This window comes from Cinclus cinclus, chromosome 24 (assembly GCF_963662255.1).
Source record: "Cinclus cinclus chromosome 24, bCinCin1.1, whole genome shotgun sequence".
NCBI classification, from domain to species: Eukaryota; Metazoa; Chordata; class Aves; order Passeriformes; family Cinclidae; genus Cinclus; species Cinclus cinclus.
This window is the reverse complement of record NC_085069.1, coordinates 4,229,644-4,252,742: the sequence shown is the minus strand read 5'-3', so window position 1 is coordinate 4,252,742 and position 23,099 is coordinate 4,229,644. Positions and strand designations below refer to the sequence as shown.

General features: G+C 51.8%; 1 protein-coding gene across 1 annotated transcript; it reads left to right on the top strand.

Moving 5' to 3' along the window:
* Window positions 1-6,282: 6,282 nt before the first annotated feature.
* On the top strand, window positions 6,283-21,225 carry RND2 (Rho family GTPase 2). Its single transcript, XM_062508008.1, has 5 exons — window positions 6,283-6,384; window positions 6,493-6,580; window positions 16,821-16,930; window positions 20,004-20,138; window positions 20,936-21,225. The coding sequence occupies exons 1-5, from the start codon at window positions 6,283-6,285 to the stop codon at window positions 21,182-21,184; spliced, it is 684 nt and encodes a 227-aa protein (XP_062363992.1). The 3' UTR covers window positions 21,185-21,225.
* The last annotated feature ends 1,874 nt before the right edge of the window (window positions 21,226-23,099 follow it).

The following is a 23,099-nucleotide window of genomic DNA, read 5'->3' as shown; positions in this document are numbered from 1 at the left end:
CCACTTCACTTTGTGTCCTGCTGATGCCTTTTCCAGGCACCACTGCTGGGGTAGTTTTCTCACTGTATTGAAGCAGCGGGGTTAAGGTCAGTCCAGGCTTGCTGGTGCTCTGGAATTGGAATGAGTGGAGGCGTTTTGGGGAGGAGCCAGGGAGGTGCTGGTGTGGTAGGCTTGGGCTGGGCATTTGCAGCTTGCAGACCTGGGATCCCCAGCACATCACAGCAGCTGCCAATGGGGACAGGACACTGGTGCAGAACAGCAAGGGAGCACTAACTAAAGAAAACTATTTTTCCCAGTGGAACTGGTGCTCACTGCTCTAGCCCATTTTCAAGCAAACTCTCCAAATGAGAGCTTTTGCTGCCCAGAAGCACATGGCCAAGGGCCCTTCTGAATGGTGCTGACTTGTGATTTACAGCCAGAGGTGGGCACAGGCCACTGAGGTAACTGTTCTCATTCTCTCTCTGCCAGACACTCAGCTTTCCAGCAGCTCTTCACCTTCCTGTAAGCTGCTGTCCTGCTTTTTCCAGCCTCCTGCAGTTCCCACCGACCCCTTGAAAGGGGTTGAGGAGGATGTGCCACAGTAGGAGCAGTGCCAGCTCCCCTGCCTGGCCCTTTGTTCCTTGTCCTTTTATTTCTATGAAGGGTTCTAGCAGTCCCTCTCCTCTGCTCTCAAGGGCATTTTAACAATGACCAGGCAGAAAATAAAAAAACAAAACAAAACAGCAACCAAAAAAAAAAAAAAAAAAAAAAAAAAAAAACTAGCATCAGTTTTCTTGTCAGCAGGCAGCTGCCTGTGCCAGCAGGCTTCCAGGGCTCTCTCAGGACAGAACTCCAGAGGCTCAGGCCCACAAAAGCCTTACCTCGCAGGGCAGGGCTTCCTGAGACCACTCTGGTGGCCAGGGGCTGACTGCCAGACATGGGGTGGCTCCACACCACAGGAGAGGTGCTCACACCTGGGGTTCCCGTTCCAGCTCTGGCCCTGATCTGGTGCCACCATCCCCCTCTTCTGTTCTGCTAGTGATGTCCATGCTCCTCGAGCCCCCCTGCTCCCTGTGCCCCCGGCCGCAGGCCAGGGCAAGGGCTTGGCTTGGGAAGCAGCTGTGGGGCTGCAGTCAGCCCCCATGGGGTGCCAGGACCCATACATGCTTTCAGGGCTCTACAGCTTGGTATTCTGGCTCTGGAGCAAGTGTTGACCTTGATCCATCTATCTGGATTTGTTGGGAACTCAAGAGAAAGATTCTTCCTACCTCTGTTCTGCATTTTCTTCACCCATGTATGAAGTATGTTAGGATACACAAGTGAGGAAGATACAGACAAGATGTGTCACCTGCATCACACATATCAGGAATGCTGTGCCTCCTGGGTGACACTGTGCCTATATCACAGTAAATTACATTTAGATTTGACAGGTAAAGCAGCAGGTGTAAGAGATCTGACACAACCCCTCAGACATACCTGCCACTCACAGCTGCAGTTCCCTGTGCTGCTGTTTTGATCACAGAGACAAACTGAGGCAGTTGTCAAGTGCTAACTGAAGCTCAGTGGATGGGGGCTCACTTCTTGCACTGGCAGCAGACTGAAGAAATCTTCCCAGCACAGAGCATCCTTTCCACAGTGCATGGACTGTGGGAATTCTCCAGCCTCTTCTCCTGAAAAACCCCAGCAGCAGAGGCTGCAGATGTGCAGCACAAGTGAATACCATGGCTGGCATGAGGCCAGTTTCCAGGTGTGCACAGATCAGCATCCCACTGTGTCCTCCTCTCGAAGGAGGCACTTTCTCCACTGCAGTCCTTGGAGAAATTGTGTGAAATGAGAATCAGTCTCCTTAGTTTCAATCTTTTGCCACAGCATCAATAATTTACTGACAATTATTGTCCCAAAATTACTGGCTTAGCATATCCACATGCTGTGCATCCATGAGAACCCCATTATCTGGTCAGCATGTCTTACCTCACTGAAAATGCACAGACTTGCCTCTGTGTGCTGAGGCTGGGGTACAGCAGGCAGGACTGGGCAGTGTGGCTATGCCTTGGATCAAGACCTGGGTTCCTCTGCACCATCACCATCTCTGCTCTGTCCGAGGGCCCTGGCTCCTGGCAGGTTCTGGCACTGCTGTGCTTTGGCAGCACCAGCTGCTCAGTATTTCCCTGGCTCAACCCAGGAACATGAGCAGTTCTGCACAGAAAAGCAAGAGTGGGGCTGAAACACATCAGGGCACAGCAGTGGGTCTACAGGGGCAAGACCCTCACCTGAGCCCAGCCTGGCTGGAGCAGCCCTGCAGAGAAGCCCCATCCTTCAGAGGCAGCAGGGACCTTCCCACCAGCCTGCAGCCCCACAGGCACAGGCATACAAAGCCTAGAGCATGCTGCCTCACTCTGTTGGGCCTGCAGAAAAGAAGACTTTAAAAACTGCTTTTCCTCCAGTTTGTGTTTGGGATATGCAATTAATTCTTTTAATTAAATGGAAAAGAAACTGAAAATTTCAGCGTTTCTGTTCATCCTTTGTCCATCCTGTCTCCACCACTCTCCACATGAAAAAGAATTGCAAAACTGAACTTATGATTTCAAATGTGAAGGCAGTGAAGATCACTCCTACTGCTGAAGAAGCCATTTCCACGGAGCATCTCTGCCAGGGAACGCTCAGCTGGGCTTGCTCCATCACCCTGACAGCCAGGGCCGTGTGCTGGAGCTGGAGCCATGCAGGCAGCCCTGGCAGAAAGGGAGTGATGGGAGTGACGTGTGGGTGCTGCCCTGCCTCCACCCAGATGGCAAGGGTAAGGGTAAGGGTAAGGGTAAGGGTAAGGGTAAGGGTAAGGGTAAGGGTAAGGGTAAGGGTAAGGGTAAGGGTAAGGGTAAGGGTAAGGCCAGTGCAGCTCTGGGAGCTGCAGTTCAACTAACTGGATCCAGCCCAGGACAGGATGTGTGTGGCAAAGAGATTTCTATATCCAAAAGGACAGAATCAGCCATTTTCCTCCTCCCACCCTAAGTCTCTTTTTATGCCTTCATGCTGCAGTGCCCCTCCAAGGAGCCTCCTGCTCTCTGGAGGAGAGCGACCAGCTGTGGCCAAACCATGGAGTCCCCCAGACCCCCCATTTCTCTCCAGCTGCTACTGGGCCTGATGAACCCTGAGGAGAGATGTCTGGAGAGAGAGAGGGGGAGAAAAAGGAGCTGCTCACTTCCAGAGGAGTGCTTCAGAGGCTCCAGATCACTGTCTCGATACAGAGAAATCTGCAGCAGTAATTGAGGCATTGTGCTTCCTCAGCCTCTAGCACACATGCTCTGACTGCAGTCTTTCCAGCAGAAGCCTTGGCAGTTGAATTCCTCCTTGCTTTAATCCCCGAGATTGCTGAAGGATGCTGCTTTCATCTGATAGCATTTATGGACTGTTATAATGAGCTTTGGCTTGCTGAGATAAATTAAATTGCTCATCCAGAGGTGCAAACTTCATTAATGTCAGCAGTGAGTCAGATCAGCGCTATTCTAGCCCAGAATGTAAACAGGCTGGACACATGAAAGGGGATTTGGCTGGGATTTTTTTTTCTCTTTCTTTTTTTAACCTTCCTAATTGCTGCTGATTTGTATTCTTTTGCTGCATCTCTACTGGTTTTCTACCTCTTCATCTTCTAGGGGAAAGCATCAAATAACACACCACTCTGGGCTGAATGATTTAACTACACGTGTTCATAGTTAGCAATACTCTACAGCTTGACCTGGATGATTTCTAGCTCTTTCCCATATTTGACAAGTCCAAAAAGATATTTAAGGCTAGATCTGGTGAGACACTGAACTGTGTCTCTTATTTCTGTCCCAGACTGGGAAATAAGACATTGCACACTGAGACAAATGTCAAAGAGAAGATGGGTAAAAAGTGGACAATCATCATAAAAATCCAGGAAACTCTCACTGCATGGTGTGATGAGCTCTGTCCTTGATCCCAAGGTGACACCAGTGCACTCTCACCAGGTGTATTTGTGCTTCTTGCAGGGACCATGGCCATGTGACAGACTACAGGACATTGCTCACCCACTAATTCACTTGCTTACCACGTTTGAAGTTCAGTCCAGAGCCTGTGATTGGCTGTACAGGACCAAACTTTGGGGCTCTGCCCAAACAAGAACAAGATATCACAGGCTCCATGTTTCAGGCTATGGGTCCTTCAGCTGAAGTTGGCTTCTCACAGTATGTTTCCCCAATGCAGGATGTCTTCTAGTTTCTTTGTACAGAAAATGGCATAAATATAACACAATAAAGTTAATTCATAATAGTAATTAAGACCCTGAGAGGGTGGATCAGCAAGGGAGGATCCAGCCACTGGGGAAGCACTTCCAGGAGCAAATGTGTGAGAGCCATCTGTCGCCTCTCCACACGCAGTGACAGTCACAGCATGTCTCCATAGCCTACACGGAAAATTCACACCATGATGAAGGGTTGTTGAATATATTCTGCAACTGTTGCCTGCCAAGGGGTGCTCTGCACTGAAGGGGATGTGAGGCTCAGCAGTGATGGTGCCCAGCAGCTCTGAGCAAGAGGGGCATCTTGCTGCCTCTCCCTCTCCTGAAGGAAAATGTAGCTGTTGGGTTTGCAGAGGTCTGAGTATTCCCTGCAGAGAGCGTTGTGCCTCCATTGAAGCAGGGTTTCTATAATCTGATAGTTGGGAGCAAAAACCTAATTCCTACTGAGAAACATTGTGAAATGCTGTCAGAAAGGGCACTGGCCAGGGGAAAACCTTGCTCCAGGTGACACTGATGAATGCCCTGCACTCCTTTACCTGCAGTCACAAGACAACGAACTTTTCTTTCCATTCTTCTACATAAAAAATGGAGTGACATGCGCACATATAAGAAGGCAAAAAATCACTACAGGCCTTATAAAACCCGTCACAGTTCTGCACAAGCTCCTTTCCCCAGGGAGGGTTAGAGGAAACAAGCGTGAGACAGTCACTCATCATTTTGTTTAAGACAAGGCTGGGAAGCCCAGGGATGCTGCAGCAAAACCCACAGCAAAGCTGCAGAACAAAGAACTGACTGAGCCAGCTCCTGGCCCACAAAATGCAGGAATCGGATCAGTTGAGGACAGGAGCTACAGGGATTCCAGGACTACTTCGTCCCCTTGGACCACCTCATTCCTTCAGCTTTCAGGTCTTCTTTGGTATGTGATGATGAGGTGGGACCTGAATTCCCATTTGGCAAACTAAATGTGCTACGGACACACCTTTAGCCCTGCTTGCTCTTGGCTCCTGTCCTAGGGGTGCAGCCTGAGACGTGGGACCTGCGAGGCTTGTGACCATGTGGAGGCATCTGGCTCACCAAAGTGCTGACTGAGCCTGGTGCTTCCCAGGGGGCTTGGCTGTCAGGCGGCCAAGAATCACCTGAAACCACTGGGAACCTGCATGGCAACCCCCCATGCCTTGCACCCTGTCTTTGCTCTTTACTCGTCCCAACACCATGCACAGCACCAATATTTATATACAAAAAATGACTGTGATTTCAGCAAAAACAATCTGCCCCCTCAGTCCATTAATAATCTTGTTTCACTGCCAAAACATTTTCATTTTCACTTTTTCAGGCCTTCTTTGTCTTCCTTGTGTCTATTTTTACTGCATTTTGTGACAGGCAGCCTGTCGGTTTGCAATTCATTCAGGTGAATCTTTCTGCAGTGTGGCCAGCGAAATATTAGCAGCAGAGAAACCTGCTAATTAAAATCACCACCCGTAATTTATAGATGCGCTGTCTGCGCTCAAGGAGGAATGGAGAGCAGAAATCGCTGCCCTCTCTGTAGAGGGCTCTGAGGCGGGCCTGGGGTCATGCAGCTGCTGCAGAGACTGGTTCCCTGCCCCCGCTGATGTCACTCGGCCGCGGATATTGGGGATACGGGATCCTTCGAACGCACGCGAGGCGGGCCGGAATGCCGGACAGCCGAATTCCACAGGGAACAGCTCCCGTTCCCGGGGCAGCGCCGGAGCTGGAGTCCCCGGAGAAAAAAAAACGGGCATCTCCCGGGCAGGGAACGGGGCTGGGGCCGATCCCGGGCGGGGAGCACGGTGCAGCGGGCACCGCCGATCCTCCACCCTCCCCTCACGGCGCGTCCCGACAAGCGGCAGCGGCGCACGAGGGGACGCCCCGAGGGCCGGCGGGGGGCGGCTCCCGGGGCCGGGGCCGTGGAGGAGCGGCCCTGCCCAGCGCCGGCTCCGCTCCGCGCCTGGTTGGTGCCGTCGGGGCCGGGGGCGCGGCCAGGCCGGGGCCGGCCCGGTAAAGCGGCGGCGCGGGCGCGGCGGCCCCGCACCATGGAGGGGCACCTGGCGCGCTGCAAGATCGTGGTGGTGGGGGACACGCAGTGCGGCAAGACGGCGCTGCTGCACGTCTTCGCCAAGGACTGCTACCCCGAGGTGCGGGAGGGCTGCGGGAGGGCTGCGGGAGGGCGGGCGGGCGGGCTCTGCGCCTGGCATCACCTCACCTCACCTCTGCTCTGCTCTGCTCTCTCCTCCGTCCCCCAGCGCTACGTGCCCACCGTCTTCGAGAACTACACGGCCAGCTTCGAGATCGACAAGCAGCGCACGGAGCTCAACATGTGGGACACCTCAGGTGGGCCGGGGGCTGCGCGGGGGGCGGCGGGGCCGGTTCATCGCTCCCCGTTCCCGGAGCCGCCGGGGCACGGGCTGGGGCAGGGGCGGCGGCTCCGAGCCCTGCGAGCCTCCCGGGGCCCCGGGCAGCGCCGGTACCACCGCGCCGGGCGGGCGCTCCCGTGTCCCGCAGCCGGCGCTGCTCTGCGGGGCCTCTCGGTGCCGCGGCGATGTGTAGGGAACAGCGAACAGCGAGAGAGCAGGTGCGGCTGCGAGCGGGGAGCAGGGAGAGTGCTGCTGGAGTAGGGAGCCCTCACCTCGGGAGGGATGCCCCGGCCTGTTACTGCCCGCTGCCACAGAGCCTCTGGGGTTCTCTGGCGTCTTTTCGGCTCTGTTTGGTTTTGCATCTTTGTGTCCTCTGTTGTGGTTCTGCGCAAAGTGCCGGGCACGGCTGTCCCAGCCCAAGACCCGTCCCAAACTTTGTGCCTGCTCGTGCCTCAGTGGAGGCATGAGTTGCAAGTGAAGTGTGTGATGCAGTTAGTAGAAGTCTTGGCATCCCACAAAAGTTTACGTGCACTTTCTAATTTACCTTTGGATCCTTTTGCGTGGACAGTGCAGGTGAATGCCGTGCTCTGCTGATGAATATCTATCATGTGTTTGCTGATGCTTTCCCCCCATATTCTCATAATTTCTGGAATCCGGATGACAAATGCAGTCCTCTCAGTGTCCAAGAGCAGTAGTAATTAAAGCATAACCTAGGAATTCCTTTTCCTCTTGTTCATTCAGATTTCTTGCTGTAATTTTGCATCCATTAAATGTCAGCTATAGGATCAGCATAGCTCTACCTAGAGTAGTGGCTTTACTGAGTCTTGGACTAGCTCAAGCATGTAATATAGGTTTGAGTCTTCTTCTCGAGCTTCCTGACTCAGGAGACCTTGCTTTGCTAATTTTTATTCCCTGAGACAAAAAAGGGAATTAGATTTAGCTTGGCTCACAAGCTGTATGCTGATGTGAACCATGAGGACACTGGCTCCAGGGACAGCTGCTGGGGCTGTGGATGAAGCGTTGGTGTCAGTGTTTGACCAGGAGCTGTGCTTGAAGCACAGAGTGGTGATTAAGACATGGAAGCCCTTGTAGGGTGGTTGGTGCTGGGCTGGTATGTGTTTGGAGACTCTCAGATGTGGCTACAGTGAAACTATCCTGGCTGATCTGGGGCTGCAGAGGGCTCCTTGGAGCTGCTCAGGGTGTGCCAGGACTCCAGGGTGGTTTACCTCACATGTCACTGGGGTGCACATGAGTGTTCACCCCCACAGCTGGGGGAGTTCCAGACCTTGGGCTTCTGCAGCCTTGGAAGAGGCTGTGGTGGTTTATCTTTGATAGGCACTGAATGACTTTGCTCTTGAGTATCTGTATTTGATATAAAAAACTTCATCTTTGGAGGCTGTGGAAGCACATTTGAACTATTGTTTGCTTTTTAGGAATTCTCCAGAATTATTTGCTTTGGTCTTACAAATGTTTAAAGAAGGGACATGATAAAAAGTCCTTAAAGTGTGCCTCTGACACCTGCATCTGATGCTGTCACACATTCCTTTTTCCATTTGTGACAAAAGATGCTTTTCCAATATTTGTCTTAGCAGCCAGAAGGAAATGGGATTTAATTCTTTCTCTTTTCTCCTATGAAAAATGCCAGACCTTTTTAACAACTTTGCTGTAGAAAGAGTTCATCAGCTAGTTTTCCAAATAAATTCCCTTTGATTTGAAATATACAGGAGCTAGTTCTTAATAAACAATCCTGCAAAGCACTGTACAGCAGTTTTTCCTAGTAATCAAGCTGAAATTTTTAGCTGTAGACTGCAAACCGTTGTCAAGTTTCCACTGGCCTTCAGAGGCCCTTATAAATGGGAGCTTTGGCAAAAGAAGTTCTGCACAATGCTGAGATGAACCAGCTAAGCTGAAGGGATCAGGAGTAGCTCATTGCCACCCCATGGAGAATGACAGGCATCAGTGGGCACTTCCCCTTCTCTCTGGGCTACCTACTCTTTATTACTCTTTATTTTAAGCTGCTTTTCGTATAGGGGTTTATTGTTCATGATGAATTCCATCCCAGAGCGAAAGAGGAGGTGTTGAGGAAGGGTGATCCTGATGTGAGGAGGGGAATACTTTCTATTTTAAATGCTCTCTGTTTCTTAGATAAGTGATTTGAACTGAAATTCCCTGAGAAATCAGCAGAGACCTTGAGAAAGGAGGTGGATATTGTTTTTTACTTTTTTATTGATTTCCCTTGCCCCATACTTAGTTGAGGAAGCAGTTGGAGACTGTGGAAGCTGCACAGAGTGAGCTGAGCACCACTTAGCAGTGGGTGATGGGGAAAGTGCAGTCTGGCCTGGAAAACTCCCTTATGATGACTGAATGTGGCTGCAGTCTACCTGGCCACTCAGTGGGATCATTGGTAAGCCCTGTATAGGCTGGGGTGTTGTCTGCTCCCTGTGTCCTGTCATCCTGGCTGATAGTAGAGTGTTGAAAAATGCAGCCTTTTGAGCTGAACTGACCCCTCCTGCTAAGTGGCAAGCACAGGCTGTGACATTGGCAGCTGGCAGGCAGGAGCTCTCATTAGAGGAATATTGACATAGAGTGGAAAGAAGTGATGGAGAACGGTATGGCTCCCACGTTGTATTGACACCTCTGATTTTCTTTAAATGTCTTTTAACTCTGTCCGCTGAGAATGTTTTCTGGGCCCGGAGAGTGACTCTGGGGAGTTTCAAGCACTGAGAATGCTTTGTGAGGGTGAAACCTGTGGTGCTGTGACAGGGCAAGTGCTGGGACTCTCTGCACTGTCTCAAATGTGCCTTAGATCTAAGAATGTACCAGGGAGAAAATCCCCTTGTCCAACATCTGCAGGTGCTGGTTGCATATCATGGTTTGTTTCCATTTGTGTCCCAGCTCGGGACAGACCATGGGAGTAAAATTGCTTCAGGTACCATTTCACAGGATGTCAGGAATGTCCCATGCCTTCCGTCCCCTGGGAAGCTTGTGCTACACACTGTTTGCTAAAGCCTCCATTGAAAAGCAGTTTGACATCCTTGTCGGTGAGGGAAGGGGTGCAGAGCCTGCAGAGTGGATGGGTTGCAGCTCCAGGGAGTGCCCATGCTCTGGCACCTCTGCTCATGAGCCTTACAGAGGACACGGTGCTTCGCTGCTCTTGTTCCTGTTCTAGCAAATTCTTTTGGCTGCCTGTTGGCTGAACACGCTCAGCACAGAAAGAACTCCTCTGCACAGGGCTGGTATCTTGTGGTGGGGGAAACTCCTGTTCAGTCGGATGTCTGATGGCTTGGGAGTGCTGTTCCCGAAGGGCTGGGTGCCTCCCAGACCCGGAGTGCTGTGCCCCGGACCCGTCAGGAAGAGCTTTGTTCCTTGCGGCAGGTGGAGGAGGGCGGGTGCCTGGTGATCATTAGCGATGCTCTGCAAGGAGTGGGCGAGTTTCGTTCGGGTGCGAGAGTGCGTCAGGTCTGGGAGGGAGCACTGTTACCCCCAGGCGTGCACGGGCGGGGAGGTTCTCCTCCTGAGAATGCAATGCTTCTTTCCCCGTAGGATCAGGGAGTGTCCGTGGGTCTGCCCGGCTCCGGGAGGTTTGGAAGTGGAGCCATTGAGGTGCTCAGCAGGTCTCTGGCAGAGAGAGCCGTCAGTGAGCAGGCTGACCTGGTACCCAGGGATCTGTGCTTGGAACGCTTCCCACCATGACCCGGCATGGCCGGTGAACCCGCTGCCCACACTGAACTGGCCCAATGCCCTGCCCGTTCTGCAGAGCTTCTGTGGCACTGGGTGCAAGGAGAGAGGAGCTCAAGGCCTGGGTGTGGCAGCACTGATCCTGGCAGGTCTGAGGCTTTACCCTGTATCTAGGTAGACTTTTTGTTCTGTTTTCCATAATAATGGTGAGGACCCTACACTGTGCCTTGCAGCCTGAGTTCTTTGCTTTTGGTTCACCTCCCTATGCTGGGAGGCTCTGCCTACTGTGCGTGTGGCCTCAAAGTGCAGGCAGGCAGAGCTGTGAGTGACCCAAGGCCATTGAGCCGCTTGATGCATCTTTTGCTGATGCAGATTCAGCTGCAGAGTAGAGCTGCCCGGTTCTGGTAAGGACATCTTTGCCAGTGCTCAGTGGGAGACCAAGGCTGGTGTTGTGCCCTGCACAAGGTCATTGTTGCCTCGGAAAGCTACTGGAGGGCACTTTCCTTCTTGGACCATCAGGATGCAGTGTGGTTGAGAGTTGCAGTGTCTACTGCAGCCTGTGATGTTGCAAAGGTCAGTGCTCACAGGTTCAGCAGTGCCCTGCTCAGCTCACAGCAGAGGAGCTGTGTGGCTGCCAGCCCTCCACAGCCACTGTCTCTTCAGCAGATGTGCTTTCAAGACAAGAATAACACTGAATTGCAAATCCCCCTCCGCCTTCCTCTTTGCCTGTACTCAGCAAACAGTCTGCCTTGGAATGGCCTGTGTGGGAACCCACAGGCTGTGATAACAGATCCTTTTTTAAGGGAACTACTGAGGAATGTTGATGAGATTAGAGAGCTGAAAGGGACTGAGTTTAGCAATGGCATCTCCATGGATGCTGCGGCTCTCTGTGCCTGGATTCCCAGTGTGCAGCTCCATGATTGCCATGGCTGCCTCTTCCAAAGTGTAAGAGCAAGTTCAGTCTCAGAAAGAGTTCAATTCTACTTGCAGTCTGAGGCAGAGAAAAAATGTGGAGCTGCCCTTTCCATACCAAAAGAGCTCCTCCCATTCTTCCTGTTACAGACTGAGAGCCTAAAACCGGCATGCTTGTGTTGTGCCTCAGCACAAATATGTAGTTAATCCTAAAAATACGTGCAGCTGGGTCACATTCTCACGCAGGTCAGTAACCAGTCAGACAGAGCTTTAAAGTGCTGCAGCAGAAATGCTGATACTGAAGTGGGTGGAGGATGGACCTGGAGAAGACATGACAGGACATGACAGGGCAGGGCAGTGCCCAGGAGGATCATCTCTCTGGGCTGTGCACAATGTGGGGGGCATGCTGCAATGCTGTGGGGCTCAGGGATGGAGGTTGGTTCTGCTGCATCAAGGGCAGCATGCCCTGTGGCATCATCTGTTTGTCCCCTACAGATCTGAGAAGCTTGGCCTCTGTGGGGCTGTGGGATGTCCTGGGAGTTATGGGGGTGCTTGAGGAACATTAGTGACAACTAGCTGACCCTGCTGGCTGCTGTGACCTCGTGGACAAGGAAGGATGTTCTGTGAAGTGGGTTTGTTCTCAACTCAGGTGCACGCCCCTTTCCCACAGCCCGGAGGTGATCTGCTCTCTCCTAGGCTCTGATCTCCCTGCTCCATTTGTCCCAGATTCTAAAGATAAAATCTCCACTCCATTAAACTTTGCAAATGTACAGGCCCAGCCTTCCCTGTGGGAAGAAACCTTATCTGGCAGCCAAATGGTTAGGGAGGGATCTAATACTTGTGAACAATAAACCTGAAATGTGCAGCATTACACCAATGTCATTGTGTTCACTCAGCCCTCAGCCGTGCTCTCTGAGGGCAGAGTGTGAGCCGGCTGTGCTGAGGGAAGCTCTTGCCATTCTTGGTCCTTGCTGTAGCCTGTAGAAAGGATGACAGACAGGTTGTGGCACTGCCAGCTGTCCTTGTGACATGGCAGGAGTGCCAGGAAGGGACTTGTGACCCCCATTTGTCTCCCTGGTCAGCTGCTGCAGGCATGATTGTGAAAAGGCTGGGAGGGCTCCTGGGCTGCATCTGCAGACCCAGTCCTGCCATGCCAGACACTGTGATGCTCCCCCAGGAGCCAGCAGGGACTTGTACAAGGAGCTTTCAGGGACTCCTCACTGTTGCTGGAGGGAGGTTTGCATCTGAGCAAGCTTCTCTGGACCACTGGTAGCTGCATACGTGGGCAGGACACAGGACTGGGATGGGGCAGAAGCACTCTGTGTCTGCCTGAGCTGGGGACTCCTCCACCCGTAAATCCAGCAGAACAGCCTCCTCCTGAGGGGCAGGCTTCCAGTAATAAGATCTGGAGAGGGGCCCAGAAATGCCACCTCAGCCTATGCAAATACTATTCCCTTCATCCTGAAGGTATACCAGCTGGGCTCTTTAGTAATTCACTAATTTTTGTATGTGCTTTGGAAGAATTAGGAGCAGAGGTTAATTGTCCAAGCTGATGAGCAGTTTTTTTTTCAGTCATGCACTTCCCAGAAGAGTGTTTATTCTATGTCATAAAGCAGTTTCCTACTTTCCTATACTTCAGGGGTTTGCAGTGATGTTGCACAAGCAAGACAAATGTCAAAGTTCAGCCAGGACAGAGGGTTGCAGGAGTCCTGGGGCTGTTGACTTGGTCCTGGTTTGGCAGCTTTGTCCTCTTACCCAGAGCTTGGCTGGACCGTGGGTGGGATCTGTCTGACAGAATGGACATCCTCTGTCATCTCTGAAGGCTGGTGCTCATCTGACACCTCTGTGTGGGGAAGTCACCCAAAACTCTTCAGTTTGTCAGTGTAGCCCTCCAGAAAGCTGGGATGAATTTGTTTCATTCCACGAAGGCTGTTCTTGGCAGTCCCTGCAGAAAGCAGCATGTGCCTCAGCATTGCTGGCTCTTTGGGGAGAGTTTACCGTGAGCCCCCCAAGACAAGTGTGCTGCTGAGAAATTGAGATCTTGGCAGTGCTCATCTGTTTTAAGCCAGAGCTGGGCTGCAGGAGCCCGTTGCAGAGCAGATCACAGCTCTGCAAGCACATGGCTTTCCTGGTTTGTAATGCCCTATTGTTGGATGGAGGGTGCCTGTGTGAGGAGGCTCATTATCTCTAAAACAGCTCATAAGGAACAAATGAAGATTAGCACAATGTTGGTATAGATTAAACAGCGTATTTCTGTCCCCTGCCCAAGAGTGGCATCTCTGAGCTGTGGTGCCAGGCATTCCAGGATCTACCAGCCAGGGGGAAACAGGAGATACTCATGCTTGTATCCAGCCCTGAATCTTAGACAACTGTGTGGGTTTTATTTTTAAGCTGGTTGTAGGCTTGCTCCAGTTTTCTCTTTAATCATGAGCAGATGCATTTAGGTTCACTGTTTCTTGCAGACCTGGATGCCAAGTGGGAGAATGACTCATGCAGTAAAGGAAGGCTGAATCTGCAGACACACGAGCCTTGGGCTCCTGTGGAATTGCTAGACTGTGGGTCTCTGGAGTGTCTTGCTGGAGTATCTGTAAGGTGTCAAGTGCTCATCATCCACAAAACTGAAGAACTAGAGTTGAAGGCACTGGCTTTTTTGGGTTGTTTAGGTGGGGTTTTCAAGGGTGTGGATTTTTTTTTAATCATTGTATGTAATGAAAAAAGTAATAGATGCAGAACCTAGAAGAGTAATCACCCAAACAGAATGTCCTGATTCAGTAGAGATCTCCAGAGCAAACTGGGGCATTACCCTGACTGGGAACAGTGCAGCTCTCCTGCTCCTCAGGGCAGCACTGACTGTGGGTTTCTGTCAGCCTCCCGAGGTGGGCAGAAGCTGCTGCTTCTGGCTGTGAGCTGAACTGCTGCTGAGGTGCCAGGGGTGACTCCTGCCCTTTGGAGACGGTGCAGAAAGTTAATGAATGTGAAGCAAATTTTGATCTCATTAAAAAGATAAGGTCCTTTACCTCGTGCTTCCCTTCCCTCAGCTCCTCCTGCCATCATGGGAGTCCCTTCTCCTGTGGTCCCAGGTGACGAGGGCACGATTCCTGGCACAATTCCTGCCATGATTCCTGGGACTGGGATGAGCTGGTGGGGGTCCTGTGGGATAGTGGGGTTCTGCAGCAGTGCTGTCGGCTCTGCTGAGGGGCTGGCTGGCTGCTGAGGAGCAGCAGGTTGCTATGATACAGTTTGCTGTGGCAATGTCTGTGCTGAATGAGCCAAAAACTACCCCTACAAAAGGAGCATTCCTTGGCTGGGAGGGGGTAGATTTATCTGAAGTGTTTATGTAAAACTGAGAAGCTGCAGGGAGAGGATGTGCGTGGGAACATTTCCTCCAGCACCAGGGCTCCTATCTGGAGGCAGACACCCCTGTGTGCATGGGGGAGAGGGCTGGGTTCAAATAAAAGACCATGCTCATTCAGGCATGTAGATCATGGGTCTCTCCGTCCTGTCCTGTCAGCCCACGCCAAACACGAGACTGAGAAGCGTGTTCAGTGCTGAGGGGAGCTCAGCGCTGCTGTGCTTGGTTCTACCTGTAAAGCAGCCCTGGGCTGCAGAGGGCTGGGTCATCTGGCTGTGCTATGGCAGTGGTGTGACTCTGCCAGGTGTGAACTGCAGCAGTGTGAGCCTGAGGTCAGGTCAGAAACCTCTGTGCCCAGGACACTGGGTCACCCTGGCTCACTGTGCCTGCTTATCTGGCATCCCTGTCCCCAGAGCTATCCAAGATGCCACAGGGACTGGCTTCTTTCCATTAAGGAACATGACTTTCCCTCTAAGAAGAGGGCTGGGCTCTGCAGAGTTCAGGGTCTGTTTCTTCTGTGCTGATCCCAACCACTTCCCTTCCCAGTGACTTTGCAGGGACAAAGACCCATCCCTCCCCAACGGGAGCGGGGGTGCAGGTGCCGTTGCTCCTGTAGGCTGGCTGTAAGACACCTGTAGCCAGTTTTGCTGGGAATCCAATTGCACATCATCAAATCCAGGCCACCTTCCCCTGGCTGCATGGGATTAGCAAGGACTGGGCTTGTTGGAGTCCAGGAGCTCTGCTGTTGTTGTGGTACCATGGTATGAGCTGGATGGCCAGGGTTTGGGAAGGCTGCACAGAGCCCTCAGCCTGCCCCATGTAGGCAGAGGCAGGAGCATCAGGCTCTGCTTCCCAGGTTTAGACTTGCAGAGGGGCCTGGGGTGTTTGTGGAGTGCCTGGTGTGCAGTGCTGTGCTGGGGGACTGTGCCCCACTCTGGGCTGTACCTCAGCTGGGAGCCCCTGTGCACACAGGACCTAGGACTGGAGCTCCTGCAGAGAATCAGCCCAATCTCCTCTTGTGCTTAGACCAGGCAGATTTCCATACTTCTGGAAACATAAGCTACCATCATCCATAATTCATCAGGTGCTGAACTTCATCAAGGAGCCACCTGACACCTAGGCTGCACCCTTCTCCTGGGGTGGGAATGTGCTGGGTCCAGACATCCCAAGGAGCTGCAGCAGGAAACATGTCTGACTTCCTTGGCCTAGGGTGGGCAATCCTGCTTTTGGAGGAGGCAGATTCAACAAGGATTCTGGTGTCTGTTTCCTCTTTCCATAAATAAACCTCTGCTTCTCATCCCTCCAGGAAGTTTAAGTCATTTGTCTTTGCAATATAAAACCAAAACAGTGTTTTTAAGTATCAGCAAGCTGATTGCTCCGTTACTGTTTGCTGAGGGGTCTGCACTCACCAACAGAGTGCAGTGCAAATAAAAACGCTATGGCATGGTGACTTTACTGCCTGAAAATTGCATTAAAGGTGTGTATGCACATGTGTGTTGTCGAAGCTGTGCAGGATTCAGGCTGGGCTCTCTTCCTGATCACAGAATTCCTGTGGAATGCAGAATCATCCTTTTCCATTTATAGCTCGTTCACCAAATCCTGTCACTTCTTTATATATCAAAAAGACTCTGACTTTTTCCAGCATAAATCCAGAAAGAAGGCAATTCATTTTTACCTGTCATAAATTCTCACAAACTATGTGAGCAAGGTCTCCTGTATAAAGATAGCAAGGGAGGATAAAAACCAGCGGCAGCACTCCCTGTCTTCTCTCAGCCACACCTTTCCACTGTTAGTGGTGCAGCACTGGCATGACAAGTGGTGGAATCCAGGTGTGAGTGGTGAGCCAGGCTTGTGCTGTGCTGGACTCTCCTGAGCTCTGTCCTGCCTGAGCAGCATCCCCAGCAGCACAGCTCCACCAGCACTTGACAGACGCTCACTAGGGAGGGAGAGGGATGCAAAACTTGCCTCTTCTCTCTGTCAAGGGGGAAATATAAGAAAACAAGGACAAAACCTCTGGCTTCCATGCTTAAACAAAGGAACTGAAATTCTCTGCCAATCAATCTCTGCTGAACCTTATGGTGTGTGACCGGTCGAAGAGCTCGGGTTAACGTCCTTTGTCTTCAGCAGAGTGGTCTGCATCCCGTGGCAGTGTCTCCAGCTCTTCCTGGCACTGAGGACCCCGGCCTGGGGAGGGCTGTGGGTCTCAGCCTGCCCTGTGGGGTTCCTGTGGGCTGGGATGGGCCCTGATTCCTCTCTTCTTCTCTCCTCTCCTCAGGCTCGGCCTACTACGACAACGTCCGGCCCTTGGCCTACCCCGACTCGGACGCTGTGCTCATCTGCTTTGACATCAGCCGGCCCGAGACCCTGGACAGTGTGCTCAAGAAGGTGAGTGCCCGGCCCCTGGCCAGTGAGGGGTGCTCTGCAGCACCTGTGGGCCACCATGGGGTCCCTGTGCCCCCAGGCTCTCAGCAGGGCTCAGAGCTCTGGCCCTGTGGCCGGGCCTTGGCTGGAGTTCGTGTGCTCAGAGGAGGATGGTCAGATGCTCTGCTTGGTCTGTGCAGAACGTGAGATATTTGCATTTCAGAGGAACCTAGTGAATGGTGAAGCTTGTGGCAGCTTGCAGTATGTGTGTGGGGTCTGTGTTCACAAATACAAATGAGGGGATAGAGAGAATTGTAGTACATTTGTTCTGTTTTGTGTTAAGACCGTGGAAGGTATTATGGATCTCTGTTAGCAGAACCACCAGTGACTATGGATTGCTGACAGGTAGCCCCTGGTGCCTGTTTCCAAGCAAGCAGAGTGCTCAGTTTTTTGGCTCTCCCCTCAGTTCAGCATCTGCATGGTAAAAAAAGACAGCAATCAGTTCTCTGTAGCTCATCGACAAAAATAATGAGCTGTGGTGCTGAATTTCAAGCCTGTGAATTAATGAGATGGCACAATGTCACTGGCCTGGAGAGCAGGCAAGGCTCTAAGCCTGCCCCAGCAGAGCTCTGTGGGAGCAGCTCAGAGTTTTCTACCTGCACCTTAGTGCCTTTCAGCAAAGCTGATATTCCAGCTGGCAGGTCCCAGAGAGCCTCACAGGGCTGGGGATCTGCTGTGGAGCACCCCTGGCTGGTCTCCAGTGGGTCACTTCTGGGAGAAGGTCCTACACAAGGCTTTCCTCTGAGATGAAGTCCAGCAACTCCAAATGCTGCTCGGAGGAGTGAGGGTAAGTGGCTTCCTGGTCCATTGCAGCCCTTTGTCCTGGCTGTACCCTGCTTCCTTCCATGTTCTTCAGGGAGCTGTGGTTCTGCTGTGCAGAAAGCATCTGGCAGCTGCATCCTGTCCTGGGGGAAACCTTGGCTGGCATCTCATTTGTGACACTCCCTGAGACACCAAAGCATGGAAAGCACCACAGAGCAGTGGCTCCCGTGGCTGTTCTCAGAGAGCCCCAGGCTGGAGTGGCCACGGCCTGAACGTGTCACATTGTACTGGCTGACCTCTTGGCCTCTCCACATTTTGCCAAATGTTGTGCTGAGGCAAGTGCCTCTTAGTCAGCTGCTGGGAGGGCTGAGAAGCGGGTCTTTGTCTCAGGAGTGTCCTGGTGAGGGGACAAAGACCCTTCAGATATATTGGTCAATGGCTCAGTGTTGGCTTCCAGAGCAGGTCCCGGGTACCAAGCAAGCTGGGTGGAGGGAAAGTGTTTCATGTGGACTCAAAGAATTTACTGCTCAGCTTGGGAGTCAGCAGAATAATAATGTAAGTGAATCACTCATACCTTAATGAAATACAAACCCCTCAATAATTAGGTGGGGCTGGGAGTTATTTGTCTCTGCACACTCTTCGTGTGAGTCTACCCTGCTCAGTGCGTGGCTTTCCCTGTACAGCCTCACAGATGTTTTGAGTGCTGTTAGGCAATGTTTTTTTGATATGGTGACTTAAAATAAACCCTAAATCCCAGGGGATTTCTTAAGTGCCTCTGAGAAGATGCCTTGTTTCCTTTGGTGCAGGCTCACAGCCTTATGGCGGTAAGGAAAATTCCTAAGACACCATGAAGTTGAAATGGGTTTTAGCTTGTGATATTAGGTGAATAAGGAAAATAACATTTCCTGTTCAAGCCTCAGGCAAAATTTCAGCAGAGGAAATCTTTATTTATGCCTTCCTTCTGATGCCTGGGTTGCTGTGCAGCATGTAGAGTTGAAGGGGCAGAGCCATCTGAGGGAGTGCAAGCAATCAGTTCTGCCTTTCATGTAGAGCAAGTTTTCATGGAGTGGCACCTTGGTTCTGACAAGGCTTGATAGCACAACAGGTTTTGGACTCCCAGAGGTGTCAGTCATGCAGGAAGAAGGTCACAGCTCTCTCCATAGACTAGGGAGCTCTGTGTCACTGCAGAAGCTATGACCTCTGCCAGGTGTGAAGAGACCTTGTAGCTCAAATCCTTCTTGTAAATTAGGGTGCTTGAATTCCATCTCCAGAAGAACTGGATCTGTTCATTGAGAGGTTGTGTAGACCTTTGGTGCTCTGGCTGCAGCACCATGATCTGCAGCATGCTGCCCAGGGGCTGGGAGTGCCTGAGTCCTGGGGAACCAATGTCCTTGGCAAGCAGATACCTGAAGATACCTAAGACAACCTCTTGATAGAAAATATGGGTTTTCATATTTTGCAGTGGCTTTGGTCTGATACTGGTTGAGTGACATTTGGGTGGTTTTTGGCACTCCCTTCCCCAGGAGGTTGTGGACACTGGGCTTGGTGGCTTGGTTTTTTTTCTGCTTCTAATTGCCCAGGGTATATGCTTTACCACCAGTTATAGTAGCAGGAAATTGCTAATTCCTAATGACACTTCAGCTGTGGGTAATATCTATTTATTATCTGCTTTCTACTTCAGCACCACTAGATAAGTTACTGGGGCATTGACATGCTGGTGGAGTTGTGCAGGTCTTCCCCGGGGGAGGTCACAGGTGATGGATTTATTTACTGCTGCAGACACAGCTGACATCAGGCATTCACTTTGGGAGCTCTGAAAGGAGCCATTTATATGAAAGACTTGGATGTTTGACCTGGCCTTCTCTTTCCATTGCTTCAATTCTTAATTTCCCTGGCTGTAGCTATACTCTGAATATCATAATGCCTTTAACAGGTGGTTCCCAGTAATAAATAGTGTGTGAGTGTGGAAAGAGCTCTCCATGTGTTGACCCTTGGGGTCCCAGATCTGAACACCAGACTGTGTGGTTGTTGTTTTTCCACAGCCAGGACTGGCTTCCCACGGCCTGACACAAGGGACCACTGCGTGGATGGGGCAGGTTTGCAGGGCATAATCTGGAACAGGCAAGCATGAAGTTGTCCAAGGGGTACTCTGGCCATTCCCATCCTTGAATGTGGCCGTCATTAAAGCGCCCTGATATGCTAATCAGTGTTTGAACAGTTGTGTCACCCTGTTTGGAAAAGCCACACGCATCAGAGCCTCTCCTTCCCTCTGCAGTGGCAAGGGGAGACACAGGAGTTCTGCCCCAATGCGAAGATTGTGCTGGTGGGCTGCAAGCTGGACATGAGGACAGACCTCAACACTCTCCGGGAGCTCTCCAAGCAGCGCCTCATCCCTGTGACACATGAGCAGGTGTGTTTGGGCAGTGCCCAGGGAGAGGGAGGTGTGCTCTGTGACCCACTACACCCAGGTCTTGGTCTGATTTGACTGTGGCTCAGGGGCTCAGAGCTGCTCATGTTTACAGCACTCTTGTCCCCAGCTCTGGAAGACCCTGACTTACTCTTGACGCTCTGCTGAGCAGTCGCCCAGTTAGTAGCCAAAAAGTCATTCTTCAAAGCAGGTGGAAGTGCCTGATTTAACAAGTTGGACTGGCTAAAAGGGAGTGTTGTCCTCCTGCATCTCCTAGTTCAGTACAGCTCTTTCTGCTTCCAGTGACTCTCCTGCTTGGGTTCTGTGTTGGGGCAAAACTGCAGAAGGGAAGAAGCCACAGCTGGGGGGCTGAGGGGCTGCTGCCAGTGGCCTCCAGAGGACCCAAGCAATATCTCCAGACTGGCAACAGACCCAGACTCTGGTGCAGGGCAGGTGCACTCTGAGCTGCTGCTGTGCCTGGCTCCGTGTTGTGCAGAGCAGGTGACTATCCAGGCAAGGGAGGATGCCCAGGTATCTCAGCTGCAGGGGGTTGGCACTGTGTGAGGGACAGAGTGCCAGTAACCCAGGGCCCAGTGTCAGCAGCGCTGCCTGCTCAGGAGCCTGCCCTCACCTCTGGAGCTCTAACAGAGCCTTGCACTGTTTACAGCTGCTGAGGAGCCGCTGTGTCCCCGTGGTGCCACTGTGCCCTGGTGGGGCTGCTGGCCGTGTGAGAGGCTGCTCCACGGAGAGCGCGGTGTCCTAACCTCGTTCCCTGTTCCTCCTGCTCTCTCTGGCTGCAGGGCAGCGCGCTGGCACGGCAGATCGGGGCAGTGGCCTACGCAGAGTGCTCCTCCAAGGTGTCAGAGAACAGCGTGAGGGACGTGTTCCATGTGACCACGCTGGCCTCGGTCAACAGGGTGCACAAGAACTTGAAGCGCAGCAACTCCAAACGGGGACTGAAGCGGGCGTCACAGATGCCTGGCAGGACAGACTTACTGAGTGACACAGAGATCAGGAAAGACCGAGCCAAGAGCTGCTCCATCATGTGAAAAATGGGCTGTAAATAATGTGTGTGTGTTGTCCATTTGTACAGTAACTGGCTGAGACAAGGGCATGGTGCTGGCTGCAGGAGCTAGCCTGCCTTTCCAAAGCCTTTTTCTCAGTCTCTAGGGCTGAGCAAAGGTCCCAGCTGCAAGCAGGGCTGCACGAGTTGCCCTGCTCTGTGGAGACTGCTGGGCTGGCTGCTGCTGTGCAGATTGCTTGGGATGAAGGAACCACTTGGCAGAGGAGTATTTGGGTGCTGGAAGGTCTGTGACTGGGTGAAACAAAGTTAAAGGGAGCGATGCTGTGTGTGCCACCCTCCTGCACCCACAGCCCAGGCCCTGCCTGTGTGCAGCTGTACAGCACACAGTGTAGGGTGGGGGCTTTGTGGGACCTGGGCTGGAGGCAGGAGGGGGATTGTGAGCAGCAGTGTGATCAGGAGAAGGTATTCTTCCAATCTTTCTTTAGAAGGGAAATGATGTTTGAGGTGATGCTGCCCTTGGCCAGGTTGGATAGCAAGTGCCATGGAAGGTACAGGTCTGGGCCAGGGCTGGGAGGGAGGGTGCCCTGGGAAGGAACCATAACCTAATGAGACATCACAGTAGTCCTGCAAAGAAAATAGATGTCTCTTTCTGTGGTATTTTAGATACTTGAACTGCATTTGAAATGCAGCCTAGTGGATCTGGCTCCAAGGGAGAGGTGTGTCCCAGTAGATGCATCCTGAGAATCGTGGTTCCCTTCAGCAAGCAAATGCCCCTGGGTAGCTTTGTGTGAGCTGCTGACACCTGGGCACTCCCTGGGTTCTCCCTGCTGTCCTCCACACACAGCTCCCAACAATAACTGCAATAACAATCCCTATCCTGCTCCCCACCCACTTCCAGATGCAGATTGTGTTGCATGGTGCTGTGTTTGTCTGGTATAGATGAAAAAAATGACTTTATGCCTATCTGCACCCTGTCTGTGCTGTGGCAGTGGGAGAGGAGGTGCTCCCTGCCCTTGTGCCTTGCTGTCTGGCCTCCTCCCAGCATCTCCCATTGCTTCTGCTGCTGCCCTCTCTGAATGCCTTTGATGACAGTATTAGCCTGGGTTTAATGTCACATGGACACTTCATGGGAAAATAGAATCTGCTCTGTTGCCAGATCCAACTGTGTCTGTGGGCTACAGGAAAAATAAACATCACTGGAAATTTCGTGCTGCTTGGCTGTATTCATTTTTAAGTCAAACCACCCATCCTCTCTAAATCTCTTACTGTCCAACTTATCTTTGTATCCCAATGTCTCTCTCTAGCTCTTGAAATACACTTATGCACACCCTTCAGTGAAAAACCCAGAGGTTTTATCTGCACATATTCATTTTGGAGCTGAAACACCTGCCATGAATAACCTCTCCTTCTGTCCCATCTCCTTAAATATTGTGGAGCATTTGCAGGTTGTCAATGCCTGAACTGACAGGAGCTGCCTCTGTCCTCTCTACAGCAATAGCTTTTGACTCAATATTTTATGTCTGCTCTCACACCCAGGTCTTAGACTTCAGCTGCATGGTGAAGGCATTTTGGGAAATTGGAGCAGCTGATTAACCAGGACACGAAAAGCTCCATCAGTGACTGGACACCTGTGCTGTGTGCAGGTTGCAAGAGCATAAAAATGCCCATCTGTAGTCTGGGAGAAGGAAGAATTGAGCAAGGCAGTATGTCAAGAACAACCCTCAACATCTTGCTGCTTTTCTTGTGCTCTCCAGGTTCCCCAGAGCCTTTGGAAAAATTGTTGAACAAAACCAGATCCCTGATTTGATCTGGCACACAAGTGTCATTGCCCACTCCTCATAATGTGTTTGCAGTTGTCACCATCCTCATGTCACACAGTCACTGTGACTTCCTTCTTTCTGTGTACACACAGCAAGTGCATTCCCTTTCCCTGTGCTCTG